At 39.3% G+C, this 20,911-nt stretch overlaps 1 protein-coding gene across 4 annotated transcripts; it reads right to left on the reverse strand.

Moving 5' to 3' along the window:
• Positions 1-236: 236 nt before the first annotated feature.
• Positions 237-19,475, reverse strand: frmd4bb (FERM domain containing 4Bb). 4 transcript variants are annotated; one of them, XM_080294779.1, is made up of 24 exons: positions 19,318-19,474; positions 12,033-12,098; positions 11,181-11,275; positions 10,963-11,055; positions 10,665-10,749; positions 10,275-10,331; positions 10,161-10,183; positions 9,292-9,375; positions 8,532-8,597; positions 8,206-8,263; positions 8,034-8,120; positions 6,544-6,620; positions 6,187-6,325; positions 5,973-6,114; positions 5,587-5,720; positions 5,315-5,431; positions 4,536-4,764; positions 4,405-4,458; positions 4,162-4,309; positions 3,767-3,934; positions 2,770-3,554; positions 2,198-2,336; positions 1,785-1,904; positions 237-1,152 (listed from the first exon to the last, which is right to left on the reverse strand). In XM_080294779.1, exons 2-23 carry the CDS (start codon positions 12,096-12,098, stop codon positions 1,787-1,789), a joined length of 2,964 nt encoding a protein of 987 aa, XP_080150905.1. In that variant the 5' UTR covers positions 19,318-19,474; the 3' UTR covers positions 237-1,152; positions 1,785-1,786. The 4 variants fall into 4 exon arrangements, with proteins under 4 accessions (XP_080150905.1, XP_080150909.1, XP_080150907.1 ...); XM_080294783.1 differs by lacking the exon at positions 3,767-3,934 and having other exon boundaries at positions 19,318-19,475; XM_080294781.1 differs by lacking the exon at positions 8,532-8,597.
• Between the last annotated feature and the right edge of the window lie 1,436 nt (positions 19,476-20,911).

Consider the following 20,911-nt stretch of genomic DNA (forward strand, 5'->3'; position numbering starts at 1 on the left):
ATACAGATATTTCCTGGCTAGCTGATTTGCAGTTAGCTAACAGCCTGGTTTTAGCCTATGTTTGTTGGACAGATAAGAGGCTGGGATTAGTCTCCTTATGATGCTTGGTGAATACCATTCATTATCATTAACATTATAATTTCTCAGTAAATAGTTTGATTTCTTTAAGTTTTTCTTAGCAGAACTCAACCATTAAGAACTGTGCAAGCTTCACAAAGAAAGTGACAGCAGGCATATTTGTGTCACACATATGTTTATTCACCTTTTATTTGAGTGGAAAATATTTTATGACAACATCTAACAACATGTAACTACACACTGACTGTACAAATGTGTGAGAAAACAATGAGAAATGGATATGTTTTATGGCAGTGGTCTTCTGTTAATATAAAAAAGTCTGAACTTTGTTTTTGTTTTGTTTTTTAATCCAAAAAAATCTATTTTCTCACCATGCATTTTAAAACACAATAAAGCACTAACAAAGACTAATGGTTCTATAAACAATATTGACATGATACATTCTGATTTAAAGAAATGGAGCGTCATTAAATACACAGCCTGTTCTAATGATGATTAACCCAGCTTTTGTCATGTCACACTTGTAAACATGCCCAAGCTTTGCCTTCAATCTCGATGTTATATTTAAGATGAGTTTTATCATTTATCATGAGAGAAAAGTGGCAATTGTTTTTTGTTTTTATTCTATAACCTACTGATTTGTATAAGGCAGTAGCTAGTTTCTGTTAAAACACATGGTGGTGGATTGAGTAAAAACACGTTTGTTAGCTTTGTTATCTTTTAATACACAGTACGGTTTGAATCCAGTGTGGTTGTGCAACATTTTAAAGTTTCTTGACACATTCTCATCTGCCTGTACAATTCATCCAATCCAAGGCACATGGGAAAATCATTCAAGAGTGTCATCACTGTGTTTAGAGATTACGACAACATGAGGACGGTTTACACCTCTCTGCCAAAACCAAAACGAGAAAACACCTTCAAAGACGAGGTTATGGCAGCCAAAAACATTTGTGTAAAGCCTGCGTTTCCACTCCATTCCCTTCATGTGCTGCTGGCTATGGCTTTATTTGTGCCACAGTTTGGTTTGGTCCTCTTCAGTGGATGCTCATGTAGCTCCCATCAAGGTAAAATCTGTACAGGCAATAACACAAGACTAGGTAAGATCCACTGCAGTAGTTATTTGAGAACAAGAAACAAGGCTGACATTTTAAATAAAGCTGATGGATGGAAATGGAAATACATTGCACTTTAAAGTCCACCATATTTTTGAAGGCGTACAACATGACCAGGGCTTTATGGAGTAAATGGCAAGGCCTTTTCACTCTGGCAATATAACTTTAGGAGGGACAGTATTGGTTGTTTGGTCACTTTTGTCCAGACTTAAATATCTCAGCTGTTAGGATGGACTGCCTTTCAGATGTTCATAATCTCATCTTGATAAGGCTTGCTAAGCTTTTATCTCCCGAGTTTCCTTCACTGCTACAAAAAGACTGAATTTCTGTTTTCTGCATTCGGGTGGTTTTAGTATGTTTCTAAACATGTAATAATCCTTCTTTGCCTTGATATATTAGGTGCATGGCCTTGATCATGATGACTGATGCATTTTTGAAAAAATGGAGCCTCAAAAACAGCAAAACACAGTGTAAAAAAAATAGATGATATATATGAATGAACTGTACACGAATAACACGGATGACGACGGGATGTCTGAATGGAGACGACTGGCAACACGACACAAAGTGGCCCGCTGTGTTTGGTCTCACCCTTAAGTGCTAGAAAGGTTGTCTGATGGTTCAGCTGCACTAGTGGCCTCAGCGCCAACCACATCTACTGACTCACATTTTTGGGGCATTGTGTCAGACTCTTTGTTTTCTGGAGAATTTCTGCACACATGAGCGTAGAGCGTAAGCCAAGTAACGAGAGGAAGGAGAACAGATCACGCTGGCAGAATACAATCATAAAATAAAACCGCTCTTTAAAAGAAAAGCAAAAGAATGCAGAAAAATACACGTATCATCCAGATGTAGAGGAGCGGCAGGGTACCCGCCTACCATTGTGTTAAGAAAGTAACAATCAGCATTTTAGTTTAATCCAATGATTATGACTGTCTCTAACTTATTGACTTTATTTATAACCACAGCCTCAGTGTGGAGATTCAGTGAACTGAAGCATTCACCTGTTATGTGTGGGACTGCGGTTGTACAGGGATGCTGAAGCTCCAGGATGAGGGTACTGAGGTGTGTCAGGTGCATCAAACTCTGTCAGGCCGACTGCCAGCTGGTTGCGCCAGTTCCCTGTGCTCTCTGCTGAGGAAACTGAAAAGAAGAGAACACTCAAATAACGCTGGAGTGCACAATATCTCAAAAGCCTCAAAAACGATAGTATTTCTCTCACACAAAATACTATGTGATACTTATTACTTTGATAGTTTACGAATGTATATCTTTAAACCCACAAACTGTGTCTATTTCTCACATGGCAGCCTAGAAAACCCTGTGATAGAATAAATGAAACCCCTCAAATATACACAAACAACACATAAATAAAAATCCTGTGAGTAGGAAAGCAGCCTACGCATCCTAACATCAGTGACACTACAGAACATGACCAATTAACTTGTAATTATGATTTTTTTTTCATGTTATTAAACCTGAACAGCAGCCTAATGTTTCCCTAAATTACAAACATTGAAAATGATTTTTATTTTATTATTGACAATTCCCCTCACGCTAATGCGTTTGACTGTACCTGAAGAGAAAGAGGTGGCTCGGCTCGAGTGGCTGAAGGCCGCCGGCATGGTCTGATATCCCAAGCTGAGCTGAGAGCCACTGTCAAAGTCATATCCAGCCAGTAATCCCCTCCCTCCTTCCCTGTGGCCTCTGTTTCGGTGGTACCAGCCTCTCAGGTGCTCTGCAACCAGGGCCTTCTGCATGTTCTTGGCCAAGAGCTCATTTCTAGGCCCCTCTCTGGTCCGTGGTGGCCTCACTGTTGCGTACGGATTCTGAGAAAGATTATCCGCCCCATCACTGCTGTAGTGCCTGAATCTGTCATGTCCGTGATACCCATTCATTTGGTAGGATGGGTTGACGTTGTAGTGGCCTTCGACTTCATTCTCATATACATAGGCACCATTAGCATAAGGCTCCATGTCCGGACAGGGGTAGCCGGCAACATAGTAGGCACTGGGTGCATAGTGTGGTGAGGCCTCACATGAATAACTACAACCAGAATGGTGCTGGACCAAGTTTGGCATGCTCCCAGTATTACCATACACTTCTACTTTTCTGTGAAGACGATGCATGGTTGAGGTACGGGAGTCCAGTGTACTGTAGTGGGAGTTGGCAGCCCCGCAGTAGTCCAGACTTGACTGGCTCGTGTAAGAGGAGCAATCTTCTAATACCTCTGTGCTGTTGCTGCGGTGGGCCGGTGACAAGATAAAGACGGGCTTCTCTGAATCTCTGTCTTTTCTCAGCCGAGGCTGAGACTCCAGACTTCCACTGCGATGCCTGAAGCAATGAGGAGATCCCTCCAACCTGGGAAAATGACACCAATTTCAAAGTGTCTTTGAGAAGATCACGATTAAGATACGGGATATTATTTTTGGATTTAGGTGTTAAAATAAAAGTTAAGGTTTTATGTGAAAGCATGGTAGAAGGTTAGGGTATTAAGAGAAGCAAGGGTTGGATTAAATAAAGTAAAGAAGGATAAACACTGGCTTGGCAGGGCAGGGGAACAAAGATCACACCTGAGCTGACTGCTGCTGTAGGCATTGCGGGTCATAACCGGGGTGGGAGGCATGCTGCGAGGATCTCTAGGAGGTCTGGGAAGGGTTTTATAGGGACTACTGTGGGTGGAGGAGACCTCTCTTGGATTCTGGTAGTAATTGGAAGCCTCCTGGCCATCAACAGCTAATCTAAATGGGTGCAGTATCAAAACAGGATTTAAAAAAAAGGAAGTAAAAAAATGTGAGGAAAGGAATGAGGCAAACATGACACAACAAATACTATGGGCTCTACCGATGCATGATGTCATCTGCTCATTCTGAAAACAGCTTAAAATAAAATATAAGGCTGTAAAACGAATTAGATTCCACTCTACGACTCACACAAGCAATAAACAGTTTGAACAGAAAATCCCAACCTGTTGTGGTTCTTGTTGTGGTGATTATCCCGTGGAGATGCCTGTCTCTCCAAATCAAATTCTGCTCCCAGTGATCGCATTGGACTTAGTTGAGGGGATCCTTGGACTGACCGTGAGCGTGGCCTTTGACTGAGACTGTCTGAATCATCTGATTACAAACACAGTGACAAAAAAGGACACTCCTGTTTTCTGGGTTTGGTCATAATAAGAAAGCATCACCTGTGTTGTAGATGTCTGACTCACCATCATCCAGTGGGAGACTAGACAGAGAGCTGCAGTTTGAACGAGCGAGTTCATCTGCAGGAAAAGAAAACAACTTTGTGCTTGCTGTGACTCGATCTAACACATTCAGTAACAAATATCTTCCAACGTACCTGCAATGATGACTGAGGACCGTTGTGTGGGCTTTTTCCCCTTCTTGATTCTGTACTGGTTCATCTCATCCTCTATCTGTTGCAGTTTCTGCATAGCATCCAAACAGTTTCTCCTTCTTTTCTTCTTAACAGTTTTGCACAGTTCTGGTTCATTTGCGAGCTTCTTAGCCGCCTCCACAATCTTCTGCTGAAGGGCAAATCTGCTCTCCAGGTTTCTCAGGATGGGATCCTGCATAAATCAGAAAACGTAGGTGATAACCAGAGATAAAAATAGAGAGCAAGCATTCAGATATTCAGCAGGTACATGTAAGTAAATTAGAAATCACTGCCATTTGATTCATGTGCTCACTGAACATGTTACAGAATAGATCTAATTAGAGTTTCATATCAGGTCGACCTAATTAAAATTATTATTTAAAAAAACGCTGCAGGTGTAATGCTCTGACTGCTGCTGATGTTTTCCTTATTATAATTTCATTTTAAAAAAATAATAGAATAGACTAAAATAGCGTATCTGTGTCTTAGTAGACAACAGAGCCACCCACTGCAGTGTGTAACACACAGTTGGGTTTGTAATAACGTAGAGAAAAAAAAACTGAGCTCCGTCAGACTTTAGCTGCGTTCCTCGCTCAGTTAATATTGGTGTTATCTTTCTGTGCAATTTGCTGACATTATTAGAAATCTAAAAAATAAAATCTAAAAGTGAAACAATTCCAGCGTACAGCGTTGAAAAAAGATACACTAATCGTTTATGCTTTAAAATGCAGTTAAATACGCACCTCATTGTAGGGAAAAAGGTCATCTAACTTGAAAGCAGTGCCAACTCGCCGTCTGACCTGTGGTGGTCTTTCACCTGAAGAAAGGGGATACTCTTTTGGCAGTTTGCCGGTAAGCTCCTGAAAGCACAAAACAACAAATCCTCTGGACGCTTAGATGAGGTGAGTGCAACAACAGAAACAATTAATCTACCAGCAGCAGAGCAGCGGTTTATTAAAGGGAGTTTTTGAGAAAAAATAGACCGATATAACTGTAGCACAAAATGATTTCTCACCGCCTCTCTCAGGCAGATCTTCTTCAGCTCTTTTGTTTTCTTAGCCAAAATATCTTGAATCTCCTGTTCCTTTTTTCTTAGTTCAGTGAGTTTTTCCTTCTTTTGCTCTTCACTCATTTCAGAGTCTGCTGAACCTGGAAAAACAGAATTCTAACTGAAATTGCCAACATAGCCTACCACACCCATTAATATAAAAATCACACCCATGGCATGTGTACTGTGTGACTCCTTCACGTGTCACCTGTTCTTTTTAAATCTCATTCAGCTGAATGTTTATAGCTCTTTGTGACGATAAATCTGATCTGAAGTTACAGTTTTACATGTAAAAGCATACAAACAAGTTATACAGAAATGTGCTTTCGTTATATAAAATAATTATAACCAACCTGTAGATACCAAACTCCCATTGCTGGCTGTTATGAAGTTATTCTTAAGGCCCACATCACCCAGTCTGTTTATTTTCGCCCCTCCATGCTCTGTGAGGTCCATTGCAATTTCCTCTAAACTTCTTGTTGTTCCGAGTTTAGCCTACAAGAATGAAGAAAACGATGTAAAACAAAGAGCAATAAAAACGTGCAGTGACTCATAGCTGACACTTACTTTGCTTTGCTTTCTGTCCAAGTAGAACTGATGCTGACTAATAGCCATGACCCAAATGGTCTTGATTAAAGAATGGCTTGCATACCACGTGTGGATGAGTAGCCCCGTCTGCCCAAAGGTTCGTTTGGTTACTGCTCTCCTAAACAAACCACGGAAAACATTACGCTTTTTTGGTCACAGTTAAACTAAAAGTTGCAGTGAAAATGATGATTTTTTTTTTAGATACATTTCTAAAGATGGATGATATCAGTGTTAAGAGCTAAACAAAAATGAAAACAACATAATAATCAACTTGTAAAAACAGTCATTGTAAGAATAGCAACAAGCATCTCTACACGAGGATCCCCCGCTGCTCACCTGTGTGGATCATTAACTTCTACGGCAAACTTTTTCTCACGGAAGTACAAGTTTTCCAGCTGCTTCCACTGGTACAGCTGGTGGTAAAAACACGAAAAACCATTCCCAATGAGAGAAAAGCATATGTGTTGTTCACACTCTGAAATATAGCACCTTGGATGTTTGGATAATGCGCAGAGTAATGTCTAGTTGTATCTTCATATAAAAAAATTCTTCATGTATTTCTTTTTCCAAAAACACCTAGAACACGATAACCATGATGGTCATGACTAATATCAAAAAAACTATGTTGAGCAGGTGTTTTCTCAAGTCTGTTTCAACCACAGTTATTAAAAAGCCAGACTGGAACATAAACTGTGATTAAAGTCTTGTCTACCTGGCATGCAAAGTCTGCAATAATGCAGGTGTTGGAGAGAGACGAATACCATAAGGGGTCGTCATATAAACACTCATCATTTCCATCCCCCTATCACCCAGGTGCTCACTGACAACAGCTTAATATGATCAATCCATTTAGGTTTCTGACTCACTGTACGTCTGGACAAGATCCGAATGAGACACAAACAAAAGCTTACACAGAGTTTTGTCCGCTCAGGTTTGCGTAAACCAAATAATTTCAAAGGGTGATAAATATTTAAGTCATAAAATACATTCAAAGTTGGCAAGACAAAGACATGTAGTATTTAGCCTTACCAGAATAATAGATCCTCACACGTCCTGTGTGTAAAGTTATTAAGTCTTCCCTGGCTTTGCTGTCAATACAAAAACATAGTTTGTACTGTCTTCATGTCAGCTCCTGACTTGTCTCCTCAGGTATTCTGCGAACATGCAGGCTAACGCCCAAATCCAACCCCTTCTTTCTTTGACATCACGAGCTGACACTCTCTTTCCCTCTCGAAAGCGCACCCTGCAGCTGTCAGCTTGCACAGTTTTGCAATGCATCAGGCAGCGATGGATTGCATCATGTTGAGCAATACAGAGGTTTAACAGGAAGGCATTGCTAGTGATTTAATGCAAATTGCACTGAACCTTCACATTCTATCGTAATAGCAGTTCGGTGCATGTCTGCATCCCGCTGCACTGGGATGTACTGAAGTCACCTAGTGGAAGACATAGCTGACAAATCACTCATATGGGTGTTTCTCCTGTCAACCCACAAGCTAAAACAATACCAATGAAACGGGAAAAGCAAGTTCGCAATGTCTCCATGATTCTCCAGAGTTATTCAAAACTCACTAACCTCATTAAGGATAAGTGACAGCCTCATCTACACTGAGAGTTTGCTCTTTTTCTTTTCAAGTCTAGCCTTGTCTGGCACAGCTGAAGCTCAGCCTTTTGCTCGAGTGAAACAGATGATGCGTGAATTAACACACCGTGTGCAACAGCAGCAGTCCTTACACATGCCTTGTGCTATCATGTTCACAGTCAGATTAGTGGAGCAGAGAAAAAGCAGCAGCCATTTTAAAGATCGAGCTCCAGGGAGTGTTTACCTTCCGAGGTTTTAATTTATCCTGGAGATCATACTGGCCAATGCCCTTATAGCTGATTCCAAGCCACCATGGGATCCCCTGTTTATCCTGTAAGGCAAGAACAGAGCTCCTATGGTTGACACAGTTCCAGGTGCAACAGCTGTCATGTCATATTAATCACAAAAAGGCCTACCTTAACCTCATAATAATGGACGCCATACGTTGGCAGTGATTCCACCAACGTCAAATACCTGGAACAAAAAACATTTATTCAAACTTCCAGCTGCTTTTGAACATCTCAAATGTGGGAATCTGATCTCTGTTTAGTGAATCAGTGTGATCTCGCTGCAACTGAAGGGGAGCTATTGATTTCTATCAGATGATGAGAAAAGGCGTGCCAGAGAGGGAAAGGGATGGGGAGAGGGCTAATGGAGGTGAGAGTAAGATTAATGAATTTAAAGCCTAAAAAGATTCACTGTCTTCCTCTTACTCGTGTAGCAACACAATTTAATTACTTACTGCACAATGGCCTGTCCTCGAGAAACACCTTTCAGCTGCTTATAATATTCAATAACTCGATCCTCACTGTAATGTTGCATAAATGAGAAGGCAATATAGTTAGCCGGGAAAAGATAAATTGAGGTGTAAACAAATTGTTTTAATTTAATTGATCAACTGATTGTTAAAAGACGAGTATATATGGTATTCTACAAGTTTCTTTACACATTCAATTTAATTAAAGGAGAGTTATTATGTTTATTATCATGTTCTGTATTGGATGCTTATATTTAACAGTGTTGGCATGTATACTATATGCTATATATTAGCATACATAAACACAGTTTCAGACTTTTGGCTGTGGCTCTATATGACATAAGATACAGCAGCTATCCGTAATATGGTCATTTCAGGCACACAGCTCTGGCTGAGAACACTGGAGCCCCGCCCAACTCCTGTTCTTCTGTTTGTGAGGGGTAGCCAATCAGAAGAAAGCTTGCTTAAAGGAAAGAAGACCTTAAACAGAGAGGAGCTAAAATTGATTTTTTTTTTTTCAGACATAAGGATGAACCAGTAGTGTCCAAATAGGCCCAGTATAATGTATACAAGGATCATGCAAAGGTAGAGTCCAAAATGAAAATATGAAGCTGGGAATTAGCATAAGTCTCCTTTTATTACCTGTAAACTTAAGATTTTACTAATGTCTTACAGTATTTTCTCTGTTTACGGGCTTTATGCACTTTGTTGCTGAATGTAAAAACATGATTTCCTGTGAACTTACCAGTATGCAAGAGATGGGTGTTCCTTGAGTACTTTGGTGGGAAGAGTAGGTAGTTTCTTCAAATCAGCTCGAGTGTTTTCATCACTAAAACGGAAAAGAAGACAAATGTAACCGTTTTGGAAGTTGATTTAAAAATCTTGACACAAGTAGTAATGAACCTTCCTAACACCTCTCACTGTATCTCTTTTATTCTAGTACAGGATCTGAACGCGGTGGTGTTTTTGATTTTTGTTTTTGGTGATATTTATATATATAATCTCTTTTAATCGACAAAGCAAATTTTCAAAATAGCTCTAAATATATTGGGATCTACCTAGAAAATACTATATTCCCAATACCCATGTCAAGTTTTAAAGTGAGTATGAAATTTGCCCTAAAAGTTAAATCCACCCTAAATCCCAGAGGAAATAGTGAACATATAACCACTGTGTCCTCAGAAACAGCTGTGGCCTTAGCAGCAACTATAATACAGAACATACTGGCATGAAGAAATATTTCTACACCATCATACTTCATCAGCTGACCAAAACCAGTGCCAACATGCACAATAACATGCAGTATTACCTCTGAAAGCACCAAGTATAATAGCAAAAGCCACCACAGTTAAACACAGCTATCCGTTACTGTGTACATTGTAAAGGTGTATCTACTCTGCAATACTTAGCTTCTATCAGCACTCTGAGATTCATTAGTTGCCTGGTGCTAGCTGCTCAGCACTATGTGGTGAGCCTCACATAACACTGCTATTGATTTTTGTTGTCTGCACTGGAGAAACAAGTGACCTATTGAATGTCTTCGCTAAGAGCTTACTATTAACTCCTCCTGCTGCTGTTAAATACTTCTTAACCAGCTGATGATGATGCTCTTACCTTGTATAGTCTCCTTTAGCCTCCTGGTGATGAACAGAACATATATCTTATTAGATGGCATGCTTTTAGATGTGGCAATTAATGCATGTTTACGAGGCTATTAAAAGCACTAACCTGCAAGGCATTTGCAGCTAATTTGAAGACGTTATCACTTTCCACTTCAATAATCCCCTGAGAGACATAATAGACAAACAAAATAAAAAATAAATATGATTCAGAAGTGGAAGCCTGTGGAGAGAAAGCTTTCCAGATCCAAACATAGAATCTGCTCTGCGTTGCCCTACTGTAACCTCTGCTTATTCTCCAAATCAACCCCTGTATTATCCTACTCTCTTACGCTGTGTGTTTTACATTCCAGCTAGCAGAGTAAGAAAAGTGTGCCCTGCAGCTATTGTCTGCTGAGCTGAGGGTCCAGAGACAATGAATCATCACAAACTGTGATGAAAATAGCAGGATCATTTTGCATTGTTTCAAAATCGAGTAAAAATAAGAGAAAGCACTTACACTGTAGACAGCAGATTTGGCATTCAGGTAGAACAGCTCCACTGTTATGATATCTTTAAGTTGTGTTATGTTTTCCACATAAAACCTATGAAGGGTGAAATCAAATGCATACACAAAAAAACCCCATAAAAGACAGTCAAAGACTTTCCAAACACTGATTTATACCATCAGCTTTATCACAAATGAGTTCTATAAAAATCTCTGGATAGTTTCTTGACTAAACTATAAAACGCAACGTTAACAAAGTACTGCACCCTGCTGGGGAACCTGGGTTCTGCATGAAACAAGAATTTCTTACCTGACCAAGAAATTCAGGGCAATGGGCCCGGGCTTCTTTGAAAAGTCGTGATCAAGGACTCTGCGGTCCATCTGCAACCACTTACACTGGCCACTGCAAAAGTAAACAAACTGTAACATCAGAAAGCTGCCCTTTGTAATCATCTGCCAACATACACTTGCACACATGTAAAAATATCCATATCACTGAAAAAAAAAGAAACACTGCAATTTACATACTTGTCATCAAAAAAGGCCAGACCAAAAAATTCCTTCTCTTTGAGGTTGAAGTGGGAGGAAACCAAGTCAAGGAGTTCATAAGACAGAAGCTTCGGCTGAGAAGGAAGTCGTAGATATAAACAACTACTTTAATCAAAATTATACACAATTTTTAAAAGTCAGTGTGTCAAAGATACACTTGATTCATTGAAAAGTCTGTTGGAAATGGGTACACAGAGAAAAGAATAGTGCTGATGAGACACTATACTATTTGATGGTAAATAGACAGCGTTTATATGACACCTTCTTGGTGTTACTGACCACTCATAGTGGTTTACACACAATTTCACAAGGACACTGACATCCAGACCTGAGTATCAAACCACAATCCTGAGGAACCCTGCATTTGCTATGCCCTGGCTGTTTTCACAGTACAGATATTTAGCTTATTTAGCTAAAGAGGGAGTCCAACTGCTCAGGGAACATGCAATAAATTGGAGTTTGTCCACTTGGGGGCAGCGGAAAATAAGTTGTGAACACACCTTTGATATGTCATTACTTTTTAAGGAAAATTTTAGTTGACAGTTGTGACTCTTTTGGGCCACCTGTACTATATAAGTCCACTTGTCATTACCTTAAACACTATTTCAAATTTTAGCTTCACAAGCGTAGGAGAAAAATATTCAGCTTTTCAGCTGCTAAATGCTTCATTATGTTCAGCTTCTACTCACTACGTTAAGATGATGAAGCACTCCAGTGAGCTAATAGGAACTGCAGTAAGCATAGGTGATTACCCAAAGTCCTTTTAACATTATGCATAAATATCACAGAATTCTTGGATCCATTTTAATTATTGATTTTAGTTTTTTGTACCTGAACCAGCAGCTCTAGCTTCCTGTCATCCAATAAGTGCACTTGGCACAGTTTGCCCTCAGTCATCTGTAGGGGGAGATAAAAGGAAGTTCAAGGTCTGTGAAAGCTTTCATAAACACAAGAGACAGTTATATCAAGATATTCATGTGTTAGTAGAATTTTTGTTTTTTTGTTTTTTACCATGATGGCATCTGGCATTTAACAGTTAACGTATTTACAAAAGACAAAGTGAGCAAAAGCCAAGGTAGTAAGCACAATGATCCGTCTCAAGGAAAAAAAAGAAAAACATGACACTGACGTTGTTTGTTACAATAAAACCATTGTGTCAAGGATTTGTTGCCATAGTAACCAAATGAGGGATTTGAAGTCCCTACATTTTGAACCTTTCACATTTAGCTTTTAGTCGCACAGCTTTTCCAACAAAATCATTTTTTTATGAGTATTTTTATTTCTTGTTGCTTTGTGCCACTTACCAAGATCAACTTCTGTTTTACAATTACTGCAAATTTACAAAATCTCACACATTACTTCTTTACGTCAAGCTTATACAACACTAATATAACTCTTAAATACAACATATATTAGAATAAAAGTCCTACAGGGCATTTTCTCTGAATGATGACTTGATACATTCTTGGATAATTATAAAGATTTCAAATGAAATCTAATTACATTTTTTACCATCTTGACAGCAAATAGAAATTACATATTCTTCCACTATAATTAATTCTCTACCTTTTTGCCAAAAGAGTGAAATCAAGTCCCAAACAGCAAAAATGTGTTCACAGCAAATCATAGCAAAACTAATTCAACTTCATATCATATTTTGACTTAATAGCATTTTTGCGCTTCAAAAACCCACCCTTATTGTAAAGATAAAGTTAGACTGACCTGGACCAGGAAACACTGAAAGCACTGTGCATTTGATAAATTAAAAACAACACAAAAATGACAGATTGAGGTTAACCAGTTTTTCAACAAAACATCCTCAGAAACTGAAAAAGGTACACTAGATAGATCCAGCGGCCTCCTTGTTTGACAGAATGAGGCTGATCGCAACTTCTAACATTTGTAGCAAAACACGCAGCTGCTGTACCTGGTAAACCTCTCCAGGGAGAGTGCAGGTGTGGATGCATCCCTGACTAGATATCATCTTTAATACGTTTCTTCTCGTGGATCCAGACCATGAAATTGTTGGCTCTGACTGAGCATCAGCAGCAGATCATCAGGTGTAAACAGCAACTTGTTCCTTAGGTTATTTGAGTGAGGAGCCAGGCCTCTACTGTGGGCTTATAGAGTGTGAAATCAACAGCTGACCTAAGGGGGGGAAGGCTGAGTCAGATGGCTGACCACAGTTTAGTACGCTCTGGTTCTTAATACGAACAAAATGGGTCACACAAGAACTATAAGCGGTTAACCACGTCTATATCGTCTGTTAAGTCAGACTAATTCACTTTTATATTATTGTTATTTCAGCACTGTGTCTGTTACCCGAAGGGGTCTGAATCTAGATATCAGGTTTCTCCTGCATCCTTCTCCACTACATTGTAACTGAGAGACGTTATCTGCCAATAGAAGCAGGAGAAATTCCCCCAAAGTGCCAGTTTCTACTTTACATTCTTTCTCATTCCTTTGGATGCTTTTTTCTCACAAGACCCAAAAAAAGTGCCTTGATTTCTGAATGACAAGCATACACCAAGTCACTTCATTAAATTAGTCTTTTAAAGACTGCTTTGCCAATTCCAGCCCCTGAATAATGTGACTTTCATAAATTGTCTTTCATGGCTTGAAGTAAAAGTACACATTCGATAAATCCAATTAATTTGGAGTGTGCGGCTTGTGACAGCCACGAGGGGATTATTGCATTGATCGAAGCTTTATTAGGTTGTGGCTATATCATACTGGGGGGGGTCACGCACTTTGTAATAAGCATGACATTACTGTATGCTGACATGTACAGTAAAGGCACTGACCACTAGAGGGTGCAAGAAATATCATGGCTTAATGTGAAGAAGTTTATAAGTAGAAAACAGCTTCTTAAACAGCCATGCTTCACAGAGGAATTTTTATGAGCAGTTATTAGATGAGCAGCTGAGAGTCAAATTCATTTGGGATGGCATACACTTATTATGGAATATAAATGAAGTGACTGGGTGGAGGATTGATTATTTTTAGGAATCTACACCATTAATCATCTGAAAGCTGTAATCAGTACAAGAACTGTTATTTAAATCCAACCCAGCAATCCCAGATAACCCTTCAGTTTTTCAGAGAATTAAACACAACTGAGATACAGCAAGGGTTGTGATTTCAAACCAATGGTTATGAAATAACTATATGCACAAACCTTTATCTGACATTTCATGCTGTAATGTATACATTATTATGAGCCAGCAGACAGCTCTATGAGGTCAACCAAACGTATCCCATTCAGCAAATAAAATCAAATAAAAGGGCAACCTTGAACCCCGTGGTGCTAAGACAAGCACTGAACCGTTGTGTAAAAATAGGCATGGCAGACAGACATCAAAGAACTGTCAGTCTTTTTGTTTGTCTCTCTAGAGACTGGACAGGCACTGGCTGAGCATGGTGCCGCAGGCTGCAGGTTTTGCTTTAGTCTGGGAGCCTGAGGTTGGTATAAAGGCAGCTTTTCAGATGTATGCGTGCTACAATGAAATGTCCCAGCAGAGACTTGGAGATGGTGCAGATGTGGCCTCCGTCTTATATGCTGCTACAACTGTTAACAAAGACTACCCATGTATGTTGCGGCAAGACATTCAGATGATGAGATGTAGCTCCTTCTGGTTATGAGAAACTGAAAATAAATGCTGTTAATTTTTGTCTTATATACTCGACAGTGAAAATGTCAAGCTTGCAAGTTGTACAATAGCCAACAGGAGAATTTCTCTGCCTCCTGAGTAAACTGGCCGTCAGTATTTAATACATCACACTGGTTAAATGTCATGTCCAGACTCCAGCACATCTTATCTTAGTTTCCTGTCTTCATGCATTATTGATGAAGGTTGGTATCACAGACAAGTGTCTGTGTTTACATGAAGCCACCTGGTACGATTGTAAATTGACAGAAATTATTATACTATGTGCATTTTTTCCAAACTATTTTACTTCATATGTGTTGCATATAAACATAGGGAAAAAAATTATGAACTCCAAAATACAATTACAGGTACAGGTACAGACACATGAAGCCTAAAGGAACAAAAATGAAATCTGCCTGTGAATTCAAGTGGCTACAAACAGGATGTGACATCCAATACAATGTAGCAGCAAAGGGAAACTCACTAACTTCAGTGTTTTGAATTCAAGAGATCTTACAGTTCCTCTGTAATGCTATGACGATGTACGATCATCAGATCATTTTCTGCAGCTGAGGACTCTACTGACTTTACAGATAATCTCCATTTACGGGACTTGGGGAATGTTATGGCATATATAGGAAAAAAAGTCACGCCTAGAGAGCTGTGTGTCAAGTCGGATAAATGTCTTCCACTGACTTGAATCAGCATCGTCTGGGACTGAAGATTACAAGTCTGAAAGGGAAGAGAATCTGGGGGCAGGGGAGGTGGGGGGAGTTAAATAGAAGTGACCAGACATCTGTAGCCCACCTCTTGTCTTTACTCTGGGCTCCTTTAGCCCACTGCCAGCATGTCATACTTGGATCTTTAACAGAACCAGCAGGTGGGTTATGTAGGTGTCAGTGGGAAAGAATGCAAAGTTATCTGTTGCTATATGATAGTGTTACATATAATACTAAATCTGTGAAGTACTCTTGTTGATGACCCTTGATGACTTCAGAGACTGTCTGAAATAGAAATGGATAAATTAAATGATTAAAAATACATCACTGGAATCATTTGTTTTAGTATTCTCTGAACTCTCCTAAAGAAACAAACCTGACAGGATTTTTAACGAGTATTTATATCAGTCAAAAAAGAAGAGGTCCAAGCACAGAGCAGTGAACCCTGGTTATAGAGGCAGTGGGCCGAAGCATACAGCAAAGGATTATCTCCTCATCTGATATCTCACCATGACTCATGCTGTCAGTGGTCAAATGGTATCTGTGTACGTCTTCTCACAAAGAGAACCTGTCTGGCTGTTTGTGGTATCTGAGAAATTCAAGAACACAATGGGGCTTATGATATTATGGATCTATTAAAACCTGGGATAAATATCTATTTTTTTTTTATGACACAGCATGTCTTTGATACAACAAGGACGGGCTGCATCACAGGGGACAGATTCATGTGAATGATGTCATCATGCAGCATGAATTTCTATTTCCAACCCATAAAGGACATCTACAGAAGGAGACTGTGATATATATATTTTTTGGCATTCTTACAAGTAGCAGCATTCTTTGCAGCAGGGTAAAGCTGCCAGCAGAAAAGCTAACTAGCATACTAAACATCCAGGATAATCTTAGTTTCGGGTCCTGTCCTTTCATAAGCTCTTCAGAGCTCAGAGTGCTTGAAATTTTGTTCCATCTCCTATTGCAAGAACTGATTTTGACTAATTATGACTGTGTCTATTAAAAAGAAGAAAAGCTATACAATTTCAAAACGAGACAGCATTTGCATTTCATTTGATGGTGCATGAGTAAAATATAACTGAAACCTAGCTCGATGTGCTTGAAATCATAACCGAAACCCCACAACAATCCTTGAACATATTAATACGTCTGCATTAAACATATTTTTGTTGTATTTTAACAAAGCTATAAGTGCACAAGTCGTTTTCTGAAAGCTCTTTGCAGCTGAACTAAAAGAGTCACCTAAATAAACACATCCCATAAGCCGATGCCTAGTAGGTACCATACTCAGATTTACTAACCAATACAAAACAAGCAGATAAAAAAGGCGTATATATGAATACATATGTAATACTATTTTGCATGTATTTGCTCATAAAAGAAAAAAACAGCTGGAGCAAAGTGAACAACTCATATTAATAGGTGTATGAATGCCTGCACCAGTCTATCTAATAAACACTAGGACAGAAACATACTGCCATCTGTATCACTGCTTAGGCTTATGAATCTACATTATCTCATTTGTCTTTCTGGTCTAATATCAGTGTTATACTGCAGTATAAGCAAAATTATTTTTCTATACATGGTACATACATGAGAAATGGTACATATTGGTGTCTAATATTTCACCAGAATGCAGGAAATTAGTGCAGTAAAGCACTACAGGGTCACATAGACATAGACAAGAGACATCAAAAGAGCTTCATTAGAAATAAAAGAGCGTGGATATTTCTGGCTTAAAATCTGAGCTCGTTACTTTGTTGGAATATCTTGCTATGTAAATGTCAAATGAAGATAACGAAGCAATATTACCTTTTGAGATAGTGTTTTTAGTTTGTGCCCTTTATCTTGTAAATTCATTTGTTTGCCACAAGGTTTGAAAAGCTCTACACTTTTCCTAATCATAGTTTGCATACTCAGGTTACAGATATCATAAAACTATCTGAATGCAGAAATTCAGTTCTGCGTTTAAGATAGATCATAACAGAGTGTCCGAAAAAGCAAAGACTAGCTTGTGAGCGGTGAACATTGGTGAGGTTTCCTATATTTGCCCTCGTTTGAGGCTGTCCCCACTGACAACACTGGTATCTCAAACTGCAGAGCTTTTCTTTTGCAAACTACGGCAGTGACTTTCTGCAGAGCACGGGAATGTGGCACAGAGGCACAGACATGCATGGGTGGAGAAAATGGAACATGACCAACTTTCAATGATCTGGATAAAAAAGTAACCCTTTGAACATCACCATATAACAGCAACGTGGGCTGAGATGCAATCAGACTGTGTTTTGTTACCTTTATCTCAAATTAATGGCACAGTATGCCAAGGATGAGAAGATTTTTTTTGTTTATAAATCTATTAATCCATCTGTACTTATTCATAGGACAAACTAAGTCCCAAAACCTCACCTGCTGACCTGTATCATTTTGCTGCTCTATACTTTACCATATTATATCTATCAAATTCGGTCCATCTGTGTTAAGCATATCAATATAAGATTAAGGCCCATCCAAAAATAGGTCTCTCCCACTTTGTCTTTAGCACATTTCTCAGGATGTCTCAGGAGGCTATGATTCTTAAATGGAAAGCTGCCAACTGAGGGCTGAGACATTTTTAGTAGCATTAAATGCAGAAAAGAGCATCTCATCCACATTGGGCTCTCATACTAAGTAACAAGTTAGAAGGATGTGAGAAAACAGGTCGGTTTTTACCAGGCATCTTATGACACTTTTACCTTTCAAATCGTTGTTCAAAATGCACAAACCCCACCAACTTTGGTGATAAACGACACAGGATTTCCTCTTCAGCAAATGGGAAAAGCAACAAAGCTTCATGCTGGACATGTGTGTCATACAGACAGAACCATTACAACAACAATTCCTGTTTACACTGTTTGAAGCTTTAAATACGCCCACACACGCATCTCTTCCTTCACCTCTGACATAGCATCTGCAGGTCAATGTCAAGTTTAGCTGTACTTATCTTCCAGCCAGAGTGTTCGAGTCAAAAGACGAAAAAAGTTCGAAGGTAACATGGAGGCGTCAAGGAAGATATCTCGGCTTATACTTGAAATGAAACTGTAGCAAACCGTCTATTGTCCTTGTTAATCCACGCTAAATTTCCCCCTTGTAGCACATGTGCAGGAGAATAGATAATTATACATGAGAAAATCAAATAATGATAATTGCTTTGGTCAAGCATGATTTGCTGCTGTTCTGGGTAAAATGATGATTCATCCAGGATTTTTTTATTCACCAAGTCACACTCCCTAAATCAGTGTGCTATAGGTTTCTGCGTGATGCATTCATTCAGTCCAGTGGCCAATAAATTACTTTTTTTAAACTTAAACATGCATCTAACGATCTCATTTCATATCGTCTTATCCTCTACAATCAGCAGCCTATATGGCCCACGGTACCCAATAATGAGACAAGCCCACCGGGGCCAGTTTCCTCTATGCAGGGAGAACAATGAATGTGCTACTGTAGGCTACTGTACATGGGTGGTTTCCACCTGAGCCCCATGATTAGCTTAATGTGTCAAAAAAGGGAAAAAACTACACCCTATTTTACTGAGGAAACACACCAGTCGCGGCTGAGAGCCAAACCCATGCTGTTGTAATTTTCATTGATGCTCCCTCCTCACATCACATGCAGGCATGACTCAGTCTACTTTTGTCTCCTCACAGCTCATTGACGCTGGTTCAATCTGCCCCACCGCACCACATATCGCCTTACCTTTGCACTCCTTATATCCTGCTTTTGGTATTGATAACGTGAGGCTTCCCCTGCATATTGATCAGCTTCGTTCAGCTTTCTCCACGGCCGCTTTTACCAGGGAGGAGAGCCGCCGTGCAGCCGCTGTCCATGTTCATCCTCCGGTACTAGGATACTGTAGCACACACACACGCCTCGTATCGAGCCACAGTTACCACGCCTTCACCCGCCGGCTATTATGTGAACAAGCCCAGCATCTCCACCCTCCCTCCCTTGCTCTGCCCCCCTCCTTCCCTCTCATCCAGCAGATGCCGGCCGGCCTGGTTCACACTGGATCCCCATAACAATGAAGAGAGACTGGCTTTCTGTTGCATCTTCAAGAACCTTTTAAATTTATGCTTGATTTCATATCATGAAAACCCCAACAAACACACAGTGTTCTACACACATATGTGTTTATATTGTCGTGGTAGCCCTTAAATAAAATGATCTTCGAATTTTTATCTTCAAAATTTCTACATTCTTCACAAGCGGAAGTATATTGTTCACTCAGTGGTAAGTTCAGATAGGTCCTATTTTATCAAATTGTCGAATTCTCATTAGTTATTGTCAACACCTTCTTGAAATCGATCAAAAAAATACACAGTGCGACTAGCAAGTCTTTACTGATACAACTACATCAATAATATGATCAATAAAATGAACAAAATCAAAACCAATACCAAAAGAAATTGTAACAAACCATTCACCAGTAACCGTTTTAAGATTGATTTATTCTTTTTAAATAGATTTACTATAAATATGTTTTACTGAATATATGACTGGCTATATATGTTTCCCTTTACTTGCCATATTCAGGGTCACTTCTTGATAAAGATCAGTTTGATATTTGATATTTATTTTATATATAAGTGCTTTGACATCAAACATACTTACAACTGTTCCATACACCACAAGTTGATCTTGGTCTTAAAAATATTCACAGAAGCACATTTTGTGTAATTTAAGTGTACAACGCTTCACACATCTTGGACCTGTGTAACATAGAAGACACAGGACTGGTGTGTGTTTCACATGTGCTATTCATTTCTGTTCCGGAGTGACGATGCCCCTAAAATATTCATTACTGCCTTTACTCTGGCTCATCTGGTAATTCTTCAAAGGAAACAGGCACCAAAGTCACATATAGCATTCAGTTTTCTCAAAGGGGAAGTTAGATAGAAACTCTTTGACATAAACTAACAAATTCTTGTTTGGTTTGGGTTTGTTTTTGTTTTGTTTTGTTTTGTTTTTTTCATTGACCCTAGACCCCTAGCAAAAAACAAAAACACTAGTGTCACTGCAGTCTGCTGTAAATTCCATTGCCTGCCAGCACGGCGAGGTATCCCCACCCCCATGCTCTTGGATTTCTGACATCAGACATGAATAAGTATCTCATTAAGATCCCCCAAAACCATCTGCCCAATGAGTCTCCTCCTTACAGGAAAAATGCTCTCATAAACAAAAGAGTAGGATTCCCTCATTACCCTCGTTACCCTCATTAGAAATTATTCTATCATCTGGCAAGCTGTGGTTTTAATTTATTCCAGGAGTCGGGATTCTTATTAAGAAACCT

The sequence above is a fragment of the Astatotilapia calliptera genome, chromosome 20 (genome assembly GCF_964374335.1).
Source record: "Astatotilapia calliptera chromosome 20, fAstCal68.1, whole genome shotgun sequence".
In the NCBI taxonomy this organism is placed as follows: Eukaryota; Metazoa; Chordata; class Actinopteri; order Cichliformes; family Cichlidae; genus Astatotilapia; species Astatotilapia calliptera.

Coding starts and splice junctions, on each gene's coding strand:
- frmd4bb (XM_080294779.1), bottom strand. CDS start 12,098: ATGACTGAGGGCAAACTGTGCCAAGTGCACTTATTGGATGACAGGAAG. Junction 11,056..11,180: donor CTGGCCTTTTTTGATGACAA/GTATGTAAATTG, acceptor TTACTTTTGCAG/TGGCCAGTGTAAGTGGTTGC. Junction 6,115..6,186: donor TGGACAGAAAGCAAAGCAAA/GTAAGTGTCAGC, acceptor TCATTCTTGTAG/GCTAAACTCGGAACAACAAG.